Genomic DNA, 18,717 nt, shown 5'->3' on the forward strand with positions numbered 1-18,717 from the left:
TGTGTATTAATGGGGAATATGAGAGCCTTTGCGTAACTGTGCATTGGCTTGAATGTACTCCTGATTTGGCCCCCTGCCCATTATGTCACTCTTCAAGTGCAGGAGCTGTTGCCATGGTAACTAGTACTCGCGAATTGAATGCTCATGATCACCATCACAGTCATGAAACATGTTAGCAGAGCTTTCTTTATACATTCTGAGGGAAGTAAAACCTTGATCCTAATTTGCTGTAATGTATAAAAACTTGTGATAGACATTTCCATTCCGCTTTGTCAATTTTTGACAAGCTCCCCTATCCCTAATGAAGTAAATATGTTTCTAAATTGCATAAAATTGTTTTAGAGTCCAGAAAGAGATGCCAGACAAGTCATATCAATCTTTTATTTCACTCTTTTCTCTCAGCACCTCACTAAAGGCTGTGAGACCTCTGAGATGACCTTGAGGAGGAACGGCCTGGGCCAGCTTGGTTTTCACGTTAACTACGAAGGCATCGTGGCAGAGGTGGAGCCGTATGGCTATGCCTGGCAAGCAGGGCTGAGACAAGGCAGCCGGCTGGTTGAAATTTGCAAGGTGGCTGTGGCAACACTTTCACACGAGCAAATGATCGATCTGCTTCGCACCTCCGTAACTGTGAAAGTTGTCATCATACCGCCCCACGAGGATGCCACACCTCGCAGGTAGGTCTAAGTATCAGTTAATGTTTTGATTTCGTTCATTCTTGAATGAATCCAGGTAAATAAGTAAGCCTTAATTATTTTTGTCAGGTAAAAAAAGTAAACCACTTGTTCCAAGTTTTGTAATAAGACAACAGTACAAAACATTGCACCTTTGTGCCCACACATGCAAACCGAAATAGATGAGATCCGCCTTCCCAGTCCAGGCTTGCCTGCAGGCACCGTGCCAACTTGAAGGTTATAATAATCATGGTATACAAATCATCAGACACACCGGATTTTTATTTGCGTTCACTGTGTTCTTTTTAACAGTTTTGTGGTGCATTATTATCTTTCAAAAACTTCCCCTTTTAATTTTTTTCATCAGTTTATATTTTTGTCCAAACTAAAAATGGACACTCCTCTATATGTCCTCTGGGTTTAAAACTGTATTGAGCCACTAAAAGGGTACGGTATGAGCCTGCCGATTTATTCTATCTTGACATAAAAGCTCCATGCACAGGCACATATTTGTGGCCGGTTGTATATTTATTCCAAGTTGGTATGTGCCATTGAGAATTAAATGTAGAATGCCTTCATTTTACATTTAAAATTACTTAAAATTAGTTTAATTTGTCATTTCAGTTTTGAGAAATGTTAATAGAGCCTAGCGGTTTATAAGCCTTACAGAGAGAATGTTGTTCTTTTTTTAAATTGGCTAGAACAGTTGGTTGGTTAGTTAGTTAGTAACTTATGAATAAATAATAACTTTTTTGTGGCTTTTTTTTAATTAAAGAAAAGCACTTAAGCATCTCAAGGCACAATACAAGTAACAATCTGTTATAGAATTAAGAACGTGGGGAAAGAAAACACACAAATACGCAACAATGATAAACATATAGCCACAATAATATAAGCATACAAATAAACATCTAAACAAGCAAGAAGAATAACAAAACCATAAAAGAAAAAAAAACCGCAAAACAAATTTTTCCCAAAATCAGCTTTTTTAATGAATTCCAGAGATGAAGAAGATTTAATAAAAAGATCGGATTTCATTCGAATTCCAAATGCCACGTTTCAAAAACCCATTGACGATGTTGGAGGAGATGGCAATAACAAATAACTTCTAAATTCTGTTCTTGTGCACTTTTTTATCCACCCTTCACAAAAATATCAAGCAGCTGTTTTCTGCATTTTTTTTATTTAGCACCAAGACAGCATATTAGAATGATTCCTGTAGGATCATGTGGCATCTGAAATTTCAGCTTTTCCATCACATCGTCTTTACCTTGAAGCCTGCATGTTTTAAAAGATTTCTTGAAGCATGTATTGGAGTGCATTCCAGTTCTGCATGGCCACACCCCCTTGGTTACTGTTGCTAGGTATGACAAGCGATCTCCAATTAGGGAAATTCTACTTGAGTTGCTAACAAACACTGAAAGAGAAGCAATCAAATTGAGTGAATTACTGCAGGATTTTATAATATCATCTGTATTGACTATACATTAATGTTTATATTAGAGCATACAAAACATTTGAATCACATTAATTAAATATGATATTCTGATTAATAAAATACATTGCATATGTGAGCATTTATGCAAATATGTGTAATAATGTGTAATGAAACGTATAATAAGCTAGAATTCAAATCAAATTAATTAAATGAAATTCTGATTAATAAAATGAAAAAAATTAGTTGCATATGTAAGCATTATCTGAGAAAAGCCTAAAAATAATGCACATTATCTTTGAACACAAGAATGTTTTTTATGGACCATATATGGATGAAATAAATAAAACCATAAAAATGTGTAATTAAATGTATATTAATAAAATATTATATGAACAATATGTGTTTTAGTGTAGCTGACGTAGGATTTCTTATTTTTAATAATGTTTTAAATCATATTGTAATGTTTAGTTTTTCATTTTAAAGATTTTGTAAATAGTAATTGGTATTAAGTAATTTAATAATATTTTTAAATAATTTTTCAGTTTCATTTATTTTAGTTAAACTATATTAAAATGAGATGTTGCCTTGGCAGCTAGCTGAAATATAATTGTTTATATATATTGTATATAGAAAATGTCTTTTATTTCAAGTGAATTTTTTTATGGTTTTAGTTCTAGTTTATGATAAACAATCTCAGTTTCTGTGGCTCAGTGGTAGAGCATTGCAAAGAGGTCATGGGCTCAATTCCCAGGGTCCCAGGGAACACACATACTGGTAAAAAAAAAAATGTATTGCCTGAATGCACTATCATTTTGTCGCTTTGGATTAAAGCGTCTGCTAAATGTAAATGTAACAATAAAAAACCCATATCTTTTTAAAAAGGTAGCTTTATTTTACAGTCCTGTTCCACATGTATGTAATATGCACTTATTAAAAACAACTAAGCACCAACTCTGAACCTACCCCTAAACCTAACCTTAACCCACGTACAGTAGTTACCATACACTGCCCATTTCTTTCTTAGGTAAGTACATTGCAAGTACACATACTGTTAAATAAAGTGCAACCAAAAAAAATAAATGTTGTCAACCCTAAACTTTTGAACAGTGTAAGTGTAAATAGCTGAATTCACCTTTAAGAATATGTCAAGTGCTCTTCATTGCCACTAACTGCCTGATTGATGTGGCAGGGGCTGTTCAGAACTGCACCGCATGCCAGTCGTTGAATACAAAGGCAGCAATGAGAGCGGCTCGTTTGAGTACAAGTTTCCTTTCCGGAGTAATAACAACAAATGGCAGCGCACCTCATCCAGCCCACAGCAGTCCCTCACTGCCTCACCTCAGAGTCACAGTGGAACCCCGAACCGTGCTGTCAGCCTGGGGGCCAGCATGGGCAAGACCCTCTCTGCAGAGCGGCCCGAAAGAGCTGCCGCCATCCCCCGCAGCGTGTCCAGTGACGGCCGACCTCTGGACTCTAAAAGGTGCGTTCGATGGTTACCTGTATGTAGTGGAGCTTTCATTAAGTTGCACTTCCCCTTCATTTTTTTTTTTTTTTGCTTGTTCTTCCTGTCTCTCGTGTTTATCTGTATTTGTGTGTATCGCTCTTTCTCTACCTCTCCCAGGATGTCTCCAGGTTCTGAGAACTATGCCCTGACCTCCTCTCTCATGTTGGGTCGCTCGCCGCACAACCGCAGTTCCCCCAGTAACCTCTCCTGCTCCAGTGACACGGGCTCAGGCAGCTCTGCTCACTGGAGACAGAAGTCCATGCCGGAGGGGTGAGGATCTACAAAACACCACCTCTTACTGTCTACCTCCTCTTTGTCTTTGGTTTCTTTTAAGCTCTTTACCGTCTATCCCTTAATCACCCAGTCATTTCACCGCTTCATCTGTTCAAACTTTCACACAGCGTTGTTTATGACAAGATGGCTGTGGCATCGACCGCAAAATGATGCAAGCGATTGACAGCATATGCTTGTTTATGTTTCCGTTATAGATTTGCGCACAACAGGCACTCTCCTCTCCCAGCAGAGCGGCAAATGGGGGCAGAGGATGGAAGCAGCAGCAAGTCGACACCCAGCTGGCCCAGAGTGGAAGACGGCTCTGACAGACCACCATCAGGTCAGACCTCACTCTATCAGTGATGAATTATTAAAGGGAAGGGGGATACATGTAAGGTGTCTGGAAGTGAGAGGGGAAAAGATCATTGAAAAAGGCTGCTGGAAAAAAATGAATGAGCTAAACAAAACAGTTAACTGAATGAAAGACTGAAATGAACAATGGACTGGCAGTGAAACACATGATGACAGAAAGAGTACTGTTGATGTATTACTGGTTTCTGAGGCTTTTAGTGGTGAATGTTTAAATGATGTGTGATTATAGACTTTGCTGCTAGACTCATCAAAGCATGACGCCATTCATAAACCCTCATAAAACAAAATAAAAATTCTGCTTTATTTAACAGTAACACCACATCCTCTAAGCTGATTTAAAGCATTTCTTAAATCAGATGCTTTTATAATAAAAAAATTACCTTTCTTCAATGCAGATTTGGTTTGGACTGGTTACCCTTCTGATTCATAAGTTTTTGATTTCAGATTATTCAATTCTGATTCATATTTCAGTTATAATGTCTATTTTGCTTACATGTGAAATATGCTCTCAGCTAATGATGTAAATTATACTTGAAACTTAAAAAAAAACTGAATTTGTACCTTTAAAAAAAAGGTTATTAAAAAAATTCACACAAAGGAAGTTTAGTTAGTATTTATATAACCGATATAATCAACTTGCTCACACCTTTTTTGCTGTGTTTATTTTAGTAGTGTTTGTATACTATTGTAGATTTTATAAATATTTTGAATTGGCTTATGTTTTTATTTTTAGCTTTTATTTTAGTTTTAGTTAAGTTTAAATTGTGTTATAAATGCTTTTGTTAGTTTATTAGTTTATATGAAATATTTATTGTTTATTTTTTTTTCAACTTCGTTCAAAATTCTGATACGTATTTTTGGTAGTAGTTTACCTATTTTTAGTAGTTTAGTAGATGCTACAGACATGGTTCCTCAAATCATGATGTTACTTTTCGAAAGAGCCCATGCTTACCTTACCTAGTCAATGATAAAATAGGCAAAAGGAAAAAAACAGATCCCATTTACTTGCATTGTTGGAAGGATGTGAGGATCAGGATATCAAAGAGACTTGAGGGCAGACTCTTTTGACTTGAGCCTGTAAGTAACCACTCAGAACTCCTTAGCAACCGCATAGCAATGTCCAAGCAACCACCCACGACACCTTAGCATAGTAGCGGCCATGCAAGCAAGCGCCACTCAAAATCACTTAAAGATATGTAAAAACCTGGTCAGTCTTCTCAAGTGCTTTCGTTAGAAAACGGTGAAAGTTACGCAGTGCTTTAACCCAACACATTTAACACATTACTCTTTAAAACAGACATGCTAGCATGAAAACCAATGCACTGGAATGTATCGTCTGAGGGTCCTTGTTGCCTTGCTGTAGGCTATATGGATTCCACCTGGCCTTGACGGCTTCCTTTTTTTTGGGCCACACTTGTTTTTGACAGCAGGTCGGCTCCGTTCCGTCTTCTCGCCCCTCTAACACACAGCAGATCATCTGATCCTTCCCTCCCCCTGAATACCTCTCTCTTGTATAACCATGGTCAACCTTAGAGTGCTCAATAGATTAAGCATAGCCTTTGAAAGTATGCGGTGTCCAGTGAAAGTCAGCAAGCATAAACGGTGTCTCTGAACAGCAGGCTGTGTATGGGTTCAAGCGAAGACAGAAATATGCCCTCTTTCCTGCTGGTACGGTTGTGTAAGCAATGCTTTGTGTGCCTCTAGCACCCCCCACCACCACCACCACCACTTCACTCTTCAAGGTCCAAGTGTGCTGTGACTCACACTGCCACCCCCTTTCTGCGTACTTTCTCCATTCCTCTGCTTCTCCACATGTCTCCTGTTTTTGACAGGAATATCTGCAGGACTTGCAAGCACTCTTGTTGCCTCCACTGTGTCTGTCTCTCACTTTCTGTCTCGGTTTATGTCCCCTCTTTTGTATATTTCTCCAAAGCCATCGTACTGTTTTCAGCTTCTCTGTCTGTTGTGGTCAAGCGGCCCACCTCCATATTTTGACCTGTCTTAGCACCGCTATGTGACCTCTCGGATACCAGGATGGTAATAGTAGAGTCCGGCCCACACAAAACACATCTAAGTCGTTCGGCCCAGTCTACTATATACCCATGCTGTAAATGTTACTGTAACCTAGAATTATACACCACTCTCATGATTGCATTCGACTGTTCGGAGCATGAGAGGTCAGTTGACAAATGCTGATCTATGTCAATTTGGTCTTTTTGGGTTGGCTTTGAACCTCAAGAACCTTAAAGGGATAGTTCGCCCAAAAATGAAAATTGTCATTAATTACTCATCCTCATGATGTTACAAACCCGTAAGACTTTTGGAACACAAATTAAGATGAGAAATCTGAGAGCTTTCTAATCCTGCACAGACAGCAATGCAACGACATGTTCAATAACAGAAAAGCTCATAAGGACATCCTTAAAATTGTCAATGTGACAGAAGTTGTTAAAACTTAAATGTTATGAAGCTATGATAATACTTTTTGTGCACAAAGAAAAAGTATTCTTGTAGCTTTATACAGTTACTACGGAACCACTGATGGCAAATGGACTATTTTAATGTTACTACTTTTTGGGCTTTGAACATGTCAGTTGCATTGCTGTCTGTGCAGGTTCAGAAAGCTCTCAGATTTCTTTTGCAAATTTAAGGTGGAAAACAAAGAGAAGAGGGAGGAAGGTGAACAGTGAACCATAACAGTCAGAGAAGCTAAAAACAATAAGATGGTTTCAGAGAAATATACAAAAGAGGGGACCGTAACAGAGACAGAAAGTGAAAACATTTTTTGAGATCTGTTCTGTTGTTGACCGTGTCTTGAAGCCTGGAAGGCTTCATATTTCTGACATTTTGTGTTGCTCATTGACGAGTTATACTTTTCCCAGTAACTTCTAGAAACTTTTCCTGAAGTGATGTTCCATTTTTCTTAAGCACGTTAGCACAGAGTTGTTTATTCAGGAATGGATTAAAGAGGGATTTTGTCTTTAAAAGATTGTGGTTTGTACAAACTGAGTTTGAGTTCTGAGATACTGCAAAGTAATATTGTTCTGAAAAACAAACAGAAATCTGCTTTGAGTCGCTGAAGGGAGGTAGAGACAGGAAGTGGGGTGTCAAGCGGGGAAGGAAAGCCTTTTCCTAAAGCTCGAAAGGAATTGCCCCCCTCTGACAAAGTGCAGTGGCTCATTCTTGTAGAAGGAAATGATGTTTTTACAAATGTATGTACAGAATGAAGTCTACTCGATTATGTCTTATAGTCTGTATAATCAGCCTGGGTGAACTGTGACGCACAAAATGTCTGATGTTTGAGGATCATTTCAAGTCTGTATCTTTTCTGACGTGCTGCTTCCTCTCTATCCATCCCCCTCCCCCTCATGAAGTCTGTCTGCTTTAATTGCTCGTAACATCTATTTTTCTTATGCTGGCCATTATGTAACGGGCAACAAATACACAATAATTTAATTTACACTCAATTGTAATAAAACCTGTAATAAAATCAGCCAAGACTGATTTTTTTATTGAATTATGTTTTAATGTGTGCATGTATGCATTGCGTGTGCGTGCACACATGCCCGTGTATTTCAGGTTTTATGACATTGCTCATCTAAATGAGTCTCAAGTGTGTCCGTTTCCTCTGTTGTTGGGCCTTCAATTCATTTCAATATTTTCAGTATTCAGTATCCAAGACTGTTTTTTTCTATTCAGTACCATCTAATGTCCTGTTTTCCAATGCACTCTTATCTCATCCGCTCTGTAGATGCTCCAGTCACTAAGTCTAGCTCGTCCTACTCAGGCGGCCCACGCATCCAGAGACAGGAACAGGTTATTCACCTTTCACCCAAGAAGGGCAGCCAGGTAGGTTCTGGACTGCTGCATATAACCGCTCTTAAAAATAAAGCCACATGGTATCTCTTCACTAAAGGAGCTTTAAGTGCACTATACAATATCACAAACATTAGTTTGTAAACACTAAGCTAATATGTCAGTCAGTAATCAGTCAGTCACCTTAGCAGCTAAATCAGCTGTATATACATTATTGTTCAATAGTTTGGGGTCAGTAAGATTTTTTTTTTTACATTTATAGAAATATATTTATATATATTTACATATATTTATATAATACTAAAAACATATATTTTTCTTGGTCGACTTATATTCTGCTCTGGCATTGTGATGGGCAACCTAATTTGCTTTGTTGTAGCTCCTTCTGAATAAATGGCCTTTTGTTCCAGTCTGAAGGTCCGTACTCCCACTCCAGCAGTAATACGCTCTCCAGCACTGCGTCTAGTGGGGGTCACAGCGATGACAAGTGGTATGATCTGGGCAGTGGAGGGATGGGAGAGCAGCCGGACTCTGAGCCGAACGGTCTGGGTGGTGGTGGCTACCTGCAGGGCGCTTCAGCCGACAGTGGCATCGATGCTACATCATACGGCCCCACCCATGGCAGTTCAAGCTCTCTGCTGGCTGTGGGAGCTGCTGGTGCAAGAGAAAGAGCCCCCTCACCTTGGCACAGCCCCACAGAAGGGGGCCGGAGGGTGCTTGAGAGGTCCCCTCCTGTTGCTGAGTCCCCAGTGTCTCCTGCAGATGGGCCGCCTACAACCCGAAGCCCGCCGACCCATCTACTGGTCCGGGATGGCAGCTCCTACAGTCTGAGTGATATGGCCTCTTACTCTAGGTATGTTTTTTAGCCATGGGATTTTTTTTTTTCCGACAACCTAGCAAATAATCAAATGCAAATACAAACTATTTTTTGATATACTGTATCAAATGTTTGTACTAGTAATATTTTGGCAAATATGATGCTATAAAGTATGTGCGATTATCATTTCTGAGATAGTTTAGACGTTTTTTCCCCTGATCTGGCTCTTCCTCAGCACACGCCACTCTGTCAGCCCTGCAGTCCTGAGCTCCAGCCACAGCTCCCCACGTGAAGAGTCTTCCTCAGCCACCTCCCCCTCCTCCTCCTCCTCCCAGAGCTCAGTGTCACCTGGTCCTAAGAGTTTCTATCCGCGCCAGGGGGCCACTAGCAAATACCTGATCGGCTGGAGGAAACCAGGCAGCACCATCAACTCTGTGGACTTTGGGGACACACGCAAGTAAGTGAAGGAGCTCGGCTGTGGGGATGATGGATGGCTGAAAGATGTGTGACTGGATTATTAAGGTGTGAAGATGTACAAAAACATACACACAGGGAAACGGTCACAAGTTCAAGTTCATAAATCATGGACTAGCTGCAGTGCTGTTGGATCAAACTGTCACAAGTTGTTTTATAGATAGTTAAGTTTGATCTAGTTGTTTTTGCTCTCTCTGACCTTCCTTTTCGGTGGCAATAAATGTGCGAACTTTTTGTCTCAAAAAAATTCTGGCTTTTGTTTTTCTCGGTGACTCGTTTTGTTTTTTGTTTTTAACCAATGCATGACTGCCCCCTTCTGGAGAAGAAGCATAATAACAGTGAAATGAAATCTGTGCAATCCTGTAAAAATGGAAATTATTAGCTTAAAATGACCAATGAATGTTTTCATTCAAAATCTTGATGTTTTTTTCTCTAGAAGACCACAGGGTGAGGGATCAGACCCCGGGTCTTCTCAATCCAGGCCCTCTCTTAGGGATCTGCACTCTCCTCAAGCCATGTGCAAGTCTACAGTAGATGAAGATCTGAAGAAACTTGTCACGCCAGAAAGTCCCCCATCCAAGCAGCACAAGGACAAGGTACGTCAACTGAAAAAACTACATTACATCAGTTTGCTCCATCTTTGAGTAAGGTTGGCCAATCACATGGTTTACCCCTTTGATTAGGGCTAAGCTATTTAAAAATAATCAAAATCATGATATAGCTTAATAAACTGAAAGGACTGCTTTGAGTTTGCATTATTTATAATGTGCATCTGAAAACCAAACATTTCACCCAATTTTTAACAAGCATGTATAAATACATTTTTTTATATGCAGTACTTTACAAATACAAGCTTTTCTGAAGATCCAATATATAGATCCAGTTGTTTTTATCACTTTTTAATTGTAGATTTTATCAGAGAAAATGTAGTTATCAAAAATGAGGATTAAGGCTTGTTCACACAGAGGAAGGTAACAATAATGTTTCCAATAATGATAAAGATATAATTTAAAAAATAATTCTAAATTTAAAAGTCCACATCACGACTATAATAATAATGGCTAGAGCTGCATGATTAATCTTTAAAAAAAAAACACAATGTCGATTCAAATACCCACACAATCTAATTTCTATATGACAACGATTTGCTTGTGTCTGTTAAACCTTTGGAAAAAAACATACTGGAACATTCAAAACTGCTGCTGACACAGAGTGCAGACATGTTTAGGTATGAAACACAGTCTTTGAAACTACAATGTATTAGTTCTGTAATACAGTCATTCATATGATCACAGAAATACAGGAATATATGTTTTTAGTTCGGATACAAACATTGATGTCTATGATAGCAAGCAATATTGAGCAAATGATCTTCTGGAAATAACTGGCACTTCAAATAAAGTTTGTGTCGATTACATTTTCAATTGACTGTTATAAAAAGTATTTGTAATTTAATCATTCATTCAAGAAATTTGTTCAAAAACACTGATTCATCCATTCATTAAACGAGTGAAGTATTTGAATGAGTCATTATTGAATCATTCATTTAAACCACTTTTTTAAAAATTGGTTTATAAAAAATATAATTACAAATGTGTATATATATATATATATATATATATATATATATATATATTAGTGCTGTCAATCGATTAAAAAAAATTAACTAATTAATCGCACAATTTTTTAAAATTAATCGCGATTAATCGCGATTAATCGCAATTAAAAGACTGAAACTTTTTGGATATGTAAATGTAAAATGTAAATAATTAATGTAAACTCAAGACAAAGAAACTATTTAAATTCAAAATATGATTGTTTATTGGAATTTTTGTTTAACTTGTAACACAGATTTTCTCATGTAAACAACATACCTGCAATAAACCATCAATATCCTCCAAATTAACTGTTGGCTTGAAAGCCATATTTATTACAGAAATAAAAACACAGGCATGTAAGTACCATTTGAATTTCAAAACAATCAATGCCAATAATAGACAAAAATGATTTCCATGTTGAATTCTAAGTGGACTGCAAAAAAATTGCAAAGTATAGTCATTGCAGTGCTTTAAGTGGGCCAGTATGCACCTGTACTCAGTACCGCCACTTCCAAATATAGCTCTTGAGCGTACCGCCACCTCTCCGTGCGCCCAGAACGTGCTTGTAGCGTACCGGTACGCTCATTTGGACATCTGTTTTAATAGAGGTTTTAATCTTTCACCTGCACTGCCGATTTTCAGAGCGCCCTTCACAATGCAAGTTTCCTAATTCATCCCACCGAGAGCAGAAACTACATTACCCATTCACCCTTAAGTTATACAAGTGAATAGCGCATGTGTCGCCTTTCCCACTGTTAAGTGTCAACAACTCAACGTGGCCGGAGAAGGTGTGTGAAACTCGTTGTGAGTTATACTAAAGCAAAATCTTGAGTATTTATTGTCTGATAAACATTAAAAACTGTCTGCGGAGGTTGAGTCGTCCTGCAGCCCCCGCTGGCTGTTCATTGGCTGCAGCATCTTTTTTCTAAGTTCTAAAAAAATCCCGTAGACGGCAAGGCACAAATTTAGATATTCATTTATCTAATTAATCTATAGCCTATGCACAAAAACAATATGATCTTTTTGTCCCCTTTTTGTTTTAAAGCTTGATGAAGAGAGAGAGCGCAAGTTGCTGCAGCTGAGGAGGACAGTGATGCACGCGCACAGGAGTGATTGACAGTTCGCGGCACTGTGTAAAAAAAATACTCCGCTACACAATTATTTCGTTTATTTTCGTTTAAGCTTATTAACGTTAGCGTTACAGAAAGGTCTGATTTACGCACTGTTACAGTCATTGTTTTTTTTTGTTTTTTAAACAATGACATTTGAGTTCATGATTTTAATGTTGCTGTTTCTTGTGGCAGACTGAATGAAGAGTAATGTTTCTTGTGGCAGCCTGAAGAGTAATCCGGCAGAGTTTTATACTGAAACTTTCCGTCTAAAAGTCCTTCCTTGGTCTTATCCATATTTCTTTGCACGTTGAACACACATAGGCCACAACTGGAAATAAAAAAAACTGCAACCGCGTTAATAGCGTTATTTTTTTTTAACGCGTTAAATATTTCAAATTAATCGAATGCGTTAACGCGCTAATTTTGACAGCACTAATATATATATATATATATATATATATATATATATATATATATATATAATAACATTTAAATAGACTGCAGAAATTAATGTTTTGTCACAAATTATTTTGTTTAATACAGAATCATGGGAGAATCGTGATTTCTATTTGAGACAAATATTGTGATTCCCAATTTATACAGAACTGTGCAGCTCTAATAACAGCACATAAGAACCGCTTTAAAAAATTATTTTTTTCCAGCTGATGAACGTTAACATTGAAAGACACACACATGATAAGAATCTATGCATTAAAGAGCTCACGAATTGAAAGCAGCAGACAACAAATCTACAGCACACGTTTAGAATAAACACAATGGTTTTGTACTTCGGCATGGATGCTAACATGGTTATCGTTATTGTTCTTGGTGTAAATGGTAGCAGAGGGTCAGTGACATCAATCATACATCCATCCCTTCTCTTCCCTGCAGTCCTCCTTATGTCCAGCGAGCTCAGGGCGGCGTTCTCTGCACCGCACCCTGTCAGATGAGAGTATATACCGAGGCCAGCGGCTGCCGTCTCTGGGAGATTCAGTTCTGGAGCAGGCTCTGGCCAGCGATGTGCTCTTCAGCTGCTCTACCCTTCCACGGTCGCCGACCACCCGTGGCGCCCCACTACGCAGACCTTCCTACAAATTGGGCATCAAGATGCATGGTGAGAAACCTGTCATGATTAGGTCAGAGTGCTGTTACAGTCTAGCACAATCTATAGAGATGTCATGAAAATGCAAAATATCATAGAACAAATCTTTTAAGCCTGAAGTCATCAACAGTGGGTCCGAGACATCACTGCAGGAGCTCCACCAATTATTGTTTGATCTCAAAACAAACTCTTGAGGAAAAATTGAGACATATTGCAACTTCAAAACTAAAATTCAGCTAAATGTTTCATTGTCTGGGAAGTTTATTACTTTTTTACTTTGTAACATAAGCTATGAAAGTGCATTGCATTGTAGTTCCATTAATTAAAGTTGGTGCTCCCCTAGATTTCCCTAAAGTGCAAAATCACACACATGTGCACTTACACCCCACCTCATGTTTTCTCATTGGCTGTGTTAGGTGACCTCTCAGCGTCTGACACCTCTCTAGCAGACCTGCACGAGCGACAGAGGCCACCTCCTCCTGAACTGGGTCTCATGCCCCTCCCGGACACAGACACAGACAGCGGCCTGGACTGGACCCACCTCGTGGATGTTGCCAATGCTTTCGAGGGTGAGAGAAGACCACAGCGCAGTGAGCACATTTCTCTTCTCTTTATCTCTCCTCCTCAGCTATGTCACAGCTTTGCACAATCCACCTGTCCATCTTTTATAGGAGGGAGAGTTATTTTTGTTAAATTAAAAGTGTCTCTTTAACTATTTTAACTACTTTAATATGCCAAGGTTTGATTGTTAAAGGGATAGTGCTCCCAAAATTACTCACGTCATTTCAAACCTGTAAGACCAGCCTTCATCTTCAGAACGCAAATTAAGATATTTTTGGTGAAATCTGAGAGCTTTCTGAACCTCCAGCAATGCACCTGACATGGCAAAAGCCCTATCTTCCAAAGCCCAGAAAGTTAGTAAGGACAGTGGTCCAACCATAACGCTATGAAGCTACAAGAATATTGAATATTCTTTTTTGCACAGAGAAAACAAAAATAACTTTATTCAGACATTTCTTCTCTTCCGGGTCAGTCTAAACCGCCATCCAGGAAAAGTACCATGATGTATGCATATACATTCCTCTGGTGGTAAACTCTTGTGAATGGTGGCAGATACCGACTGATTTTAATGATGTCTTTACTACCTTTCTGGGCTTTGAACATTTTATTTGCGTTGCTGTCTATGCAGAGTCAGAAAGCTCTCGGCTTTTATCATAAATATCTTAATTTGTGTTCTGGAGATGAACAAAGGTCTTATGTGTTTGGAACGACATGAGGGTGAGTAATTAATGACAGAATAAAAATTTTGGGGTAAACTATGCCTTTAAAGCTACAATGTGTAACTTTAGATTCATAAAAGCATAGACTATTTGATTCCAAAGATGTAAATATTGCCGTCATTACCAGCACAAAATATGATCAAACACCACCCATAATTTAACATTTGGAGGGAAAGGTGCTTGTGATGAGAATGCTCATGATAAAATTAGAAAATTCTCCTGTGACTGTAAAATTGAACAGCCTAATGAGAGTGTGAAAAGTGTTTTAAGTGAGTTTAATAACAGATCACAAAGCCAAAAGTTCAGGATTTATCCATTTTGACATAGCATGATTTGCTGAAACGTAAGGATTTAGAATAATGAGTGAAGTGCTGTTATATTAATGGAAATGTCCCCTGAGGACTTGCACTGATGGACAGATGTGAAATTTTGTCTTGGAATGTGCGTCTGTGTTAAGCTCGAGGTGCTGCTTTATCATTTGCCTAATGCTGCCTTCACAGTTAGATTAATGCTCTGCTTGTCATCACATCATCATCATCATCTCTCTCTCTCAACTCCATCACACTCTTCTTCCATTCCCCTTTCAGTGCAGAGAGGGTTTATGTTTAGTTCTCAAGACGTCAGTCAGAGAGGAGAGACTTCGCTCAGTCCTCAGCATCTAGAGCTGCAGCCAGTGCCGCACACCAGACTCTCCCCCAGGTACATCCACCATCCATTGCCTAATTCTAATTTTATGTATGGATGTGCTTTTTTTTGGTAGTTTCTTGCATGTCGTTCATTTTTTGTCCAAACTCTGGTTCTTCTGTTAGTGAGGGCCCTTCAAGCTACAGTGGGAAGGTTTCTCAGCTGGAAGCTTTGGTGAAGATGTTGCAGGAGGACTTGAAGAAAGTGAGGAGAACCTCTTTGACGTTTACAACCCTAGTGATTCTGTTGAAATCTAAATCTAAAGTTAGTGTATTCACTCTCACAATTGTAATTCTCTCACTCTGTTTTCTGTTTGTTCTCAAGGAGAGGGAAGAGAAACTGAAACTGCAGGCACAAATGAAGAGGCTTTGGGAGGACAATCAGAGGCTGCAAGAAGAGTCTCAAAGCTCCGCTGCCAAGCTCAAGAAGTTCACGGAGTGGGTCTTTAACACCATCGATCTGAACTGAGGCATCTTGCAGAAGACAGGCAAGATCAAAAGACTTCTCGAGGACCAGACAGACGTGGGAGAGACTTTTACTCCCATGTGAGACCGGACTGAGAATTGTCCATTCACAATTCAACATAATTTGATGTTCACATTAGCATTCCTCTACAGACAGTGGTGATAATGATCAACTCTCACATGGCTCAAAGTCAGGGGAGGGCAAAAATACTAACCTTCAGCCCTTTCCTGTGATGACTTCTCCTCTGTAGATCCCCCGGGACGTCATTAGAAGTGCCCACAGGAGTAACTAGTAACTAGCTGTGATGCCAGCCTCTGCCTCCCAGGCTGTTCCACTCTTGTCCCTCCTGTGCCCTACTTATGACTGACAACCTGACGTTTGGTTCCAGTCATTTGGACCGTGCTAATCCTGCCCCATGAAGACCCCCTGCCTCAGAGCCAGAGTAGAAGACTCCTTTGCTACACGACCATATTTCCGCATCCAGTCGTACATTTTTGCGGCGTCCTTGTGGTTTTGGAGTTTGTGCTTTTTTTTTTTCTTCTCCAAACTGTAGGAAGCCGTCCGCATGTTCTGGCAAAACCAATCTACAAACTTCATGTGACACCACCATTTGTTTCAAAAGGAGAAACATCAATTATTATAATTATTATTTTTGAGCCGGCATGAAGTGATTTGCTCATAATGAAATCAAAACTTGTGTTGTGTTGTGATACTTCATCTCATCAACAATTGAAGCAATAGCAGGGAGTCTAAACCCGGACTTTCACATACATAATAACTGTGGCAATATCCTGCCTCGAAGTACATCTCAAGTCTGTGGTACGAACGCTGATGATCCTACAAGTCTTATTTTGGGAACAGTTCAGTTATTTATTCCGTTTGTTTTGAGTAATCAATTGATACTCTATGCGTGCAGTAAAATGGTCATCTGTGAATGTTTATTTCAGAAGGGGATGTCGCTTCATTTGGACTTGGTTTTTATTTTTGGTATTATTATTATTTTTTTTCTAGTAGAGTTCTGCCTGAGCTGCAGTATTTTTTGTTGTTGTCGTTCGAGTTGTGGTGACCTAGTCTGCTATTGTGTTGCTTTAGTGCCATCTAGTGGTAATAAGTGATCATCTCACTTGACTTCAGCTCTAATCTATTCCAGTATGTTTCCACGTTGCCTATACACACCCACAGTGATGGAAAGCTTCCATTCAGACAAGAGATAATGCTATAAAAAGCAGACACGCGGGTATTGGATTCAATATCAGGGATGAGAGGAGGTGCCTTTCTGAGAAAAGGGAAAAAAGGAAAGAGGAAAAAAAAAAACTAGGAGGCATAACAGGAGTCATGAGTTCTCATGAAAAATGCAATGGGCTGCTCACAGGAACTAGCCTCAGAAAGAATGCACTCACACAGAGTCATTTCTCGGGTGCTGTGACCATCATCGCACAACGAGCACTGAACCAGAGGGACGGCTTAGTTAAGAGCCTGGTTCACTGTCTGGGATCAATAATATTGAACAACTGCCCTGTAATCTGTCACCCAGTTATAGTACTTTGCTCTTGTTGTCAGTTCTTCAGTCCCTTGTTTGAACATAGTGGCATTCCCAGAGCAAAAAGGTCAGTCATCACAGACCAAACATCTTGCCCTACTTATATCACTGACCCAAGTAATGTATATTGTATAGCTCTCAGTTTTCTAGTGTGAAGGGCCTGTTTATACTGTGCAGGAAACTCTAGCTGGTTTCTCAGTGTAATGAAGATGGAGTCAATTTCTGGATACTTTAAGTATTGTGCAGAAGATGTGCACAATGGATCCGAAGGCAACTTTGATTTGCGTTTGTGAACAGTGAGCAGCCATAATCGATTCTGTTTTAGGAATCACTCGAAGTGTTTCAGAAAGTGCCTCCCGATGCCAGTAGAGAACGACACACTAAGAATGCCAAACATTTTGCCTCGGTCGAAACTCCCTGTAAACAGGGATGGCCTGCACAACATGGAGAACGACGTGAGATTATTAGTTCCATTTCCAGGTCTTGCTGCCAAAGTCAGGAGGGTGAAACAAGAGCATCAAACTCCCTGGTAACAGAAAACACGATTAGGGAGTTTATTCTCGCATCTCTCCCCTCTTGTTTGGTATTCAATTTTCCAACATTCTCAATCCTTTATCATTTTGAAACACATAAATGTTTTTGTTCAAGGTAAATATTGATTGTGGGAATGTGAATTTTTTTAATCTTCTCTCTTCTATTTTTGTTCTTAGCTTCTTGAGTTGAATTTCTTTGCACTGTTTTTTGTTGTTGTTGTTGTTTCTTTTTGTTTTGTAGAAATCTATCGCGGTGGGTTTATGTACAAGCATAAACATATGGCTTTTGATGTCGTTTCTTGTTCTTACGTATGCAGTCACTTTTGAGAGAGACGAGGCTGGGATGGTGTTCCCTTCCTTGATCTCTTTTATATTGTGTCATTAGACGTTATTCCATATATTCTCCCATCTAAACTTTAAAGAATTGTGTTTTTAATGATGTGCACATTTTAAAAAGGAGCATTACGATTACAAACAAAAAGAACTGTTTACATATATTGTTCATCTTCTATGTAAAGTGTAGAGGTTTAAAAAAAAAAAAAAAAGAAAGAAAAGAAAAAATACTTTCCAGTGATTACAGTATTAAGGTTTCATAAATAAATAATAATAAAAAAACTTGATTTGAGGTGCTGTAATTATTCATGAACTGGTCAAAACAAATGGCTCGTGCTTGCCGCCTGCTCTGAGGTGTAATCTGCCATTGCTTTCTGAGCCAATAAATTAATTTAAATGCCATAGTTGAATGTCATTCCATGTCTCCTTGTGTTTATTATTATTGCTGCAATCTGTGCCCTTGTTTTTGTCTTTTTCTCCATCAGTGTTGTGCTTTTGTGGGAGAGGCTGATTTTTGCCACGGTAACGGCGAGGATAATTGCACCTTGCAGTAAGTAATCAGCAAAGCCTGTTGAAGAGCAGGGCTGGATTGCCAAGGGCTCCTCACGTCCCCCTGCTGATCTGCCTCTGATTGTGACGTTAACCCTCCCGTGACTGTGGCCGCGAATCCCATCTAATGTCAATGTGGCAGTGATATAGCTG

General features: G+C 39.1%; 1 protein-coding gene across 7 annotated transcripts in view; it reads left to right on the forward strand.

Moving 5' to 3' along the window:
• The window catches only part of LOC113120890 (signal-induced proliferation-associated 1-like protein 1), a 78,979-nt gene extending 60,551 nt beyond the window's left edge, over positions 1–18,428 (forward strand). For 4 of the 7 annotated variants that reach the window (XM_026291009.1, XM_026291008.1, XM_026291011.1 and 1 more), the window contains 13 exons: positions 403–677; positions 3,302–3,592; positions 3,734–3,886; positions 4,105–4,229; positions 8,013–8,110; positions 8,488–8,930; positions 9,130–9,351; positions 9,805–9,964; positions 12,970–13,192; positions 13,597–13,770; positions 15,048–15,159; positions 15,270–15,348; positions 15,469–18,428. In XM_026291009.1, coding sequence (XP_026146794.1) covers positions 403–677; positions 3,302–3,592; positions 3,734–3,886; positions 4,105–4,229; positions 8,013–8,110; positions 8,488–8,930; positions 9,130–9,351; positions 9,805–9,964; positions 12,970–13,192; positions 13,597–13,770; positions 15,048–15,159; positions 15,270–15,348; positions 15,469–15,612 — 2,499 coding nt within the window. In that variant the 3' untranslated portion in view covers positions 15,613–18,428. The remainder of the gene's footprint in view (positions 1–402; positions 678–3,301; positions 3,593–3,733; positions 3,887–4,104; positions 4,230–8,012; positions 8,111–8,487; positions 8,931–9,129; positions 9,352–9,804; positions 9,965–12,969; positions 13,193–13,596; positions 13,771–15,047; positions 15,160–15,269; positions 15,349–15,468) is intronic. The other 3 variants (XM_026291012.1, XM_026291014.1, XM_026291013.1) reach the window with 3 other exon arrangements.
• Positions 18,429–18,717: the final 289 nt, after the last annotated feature.

The sequence above is a fragment of the Carassius auratus genome, chromosome 20 (genome assembly GCF_003368295.1).
Source record: "Carassius auratus strain Wakin chromosome 20, ASM336829v1, whole genome shotgun sequence".
NCBI classification, from domain to species: Eukaryota; Metazoa; Chordata; class Actinopteri; order Cypriniformes; family Cyprinidae; genus Carassius; species Carassius auratus.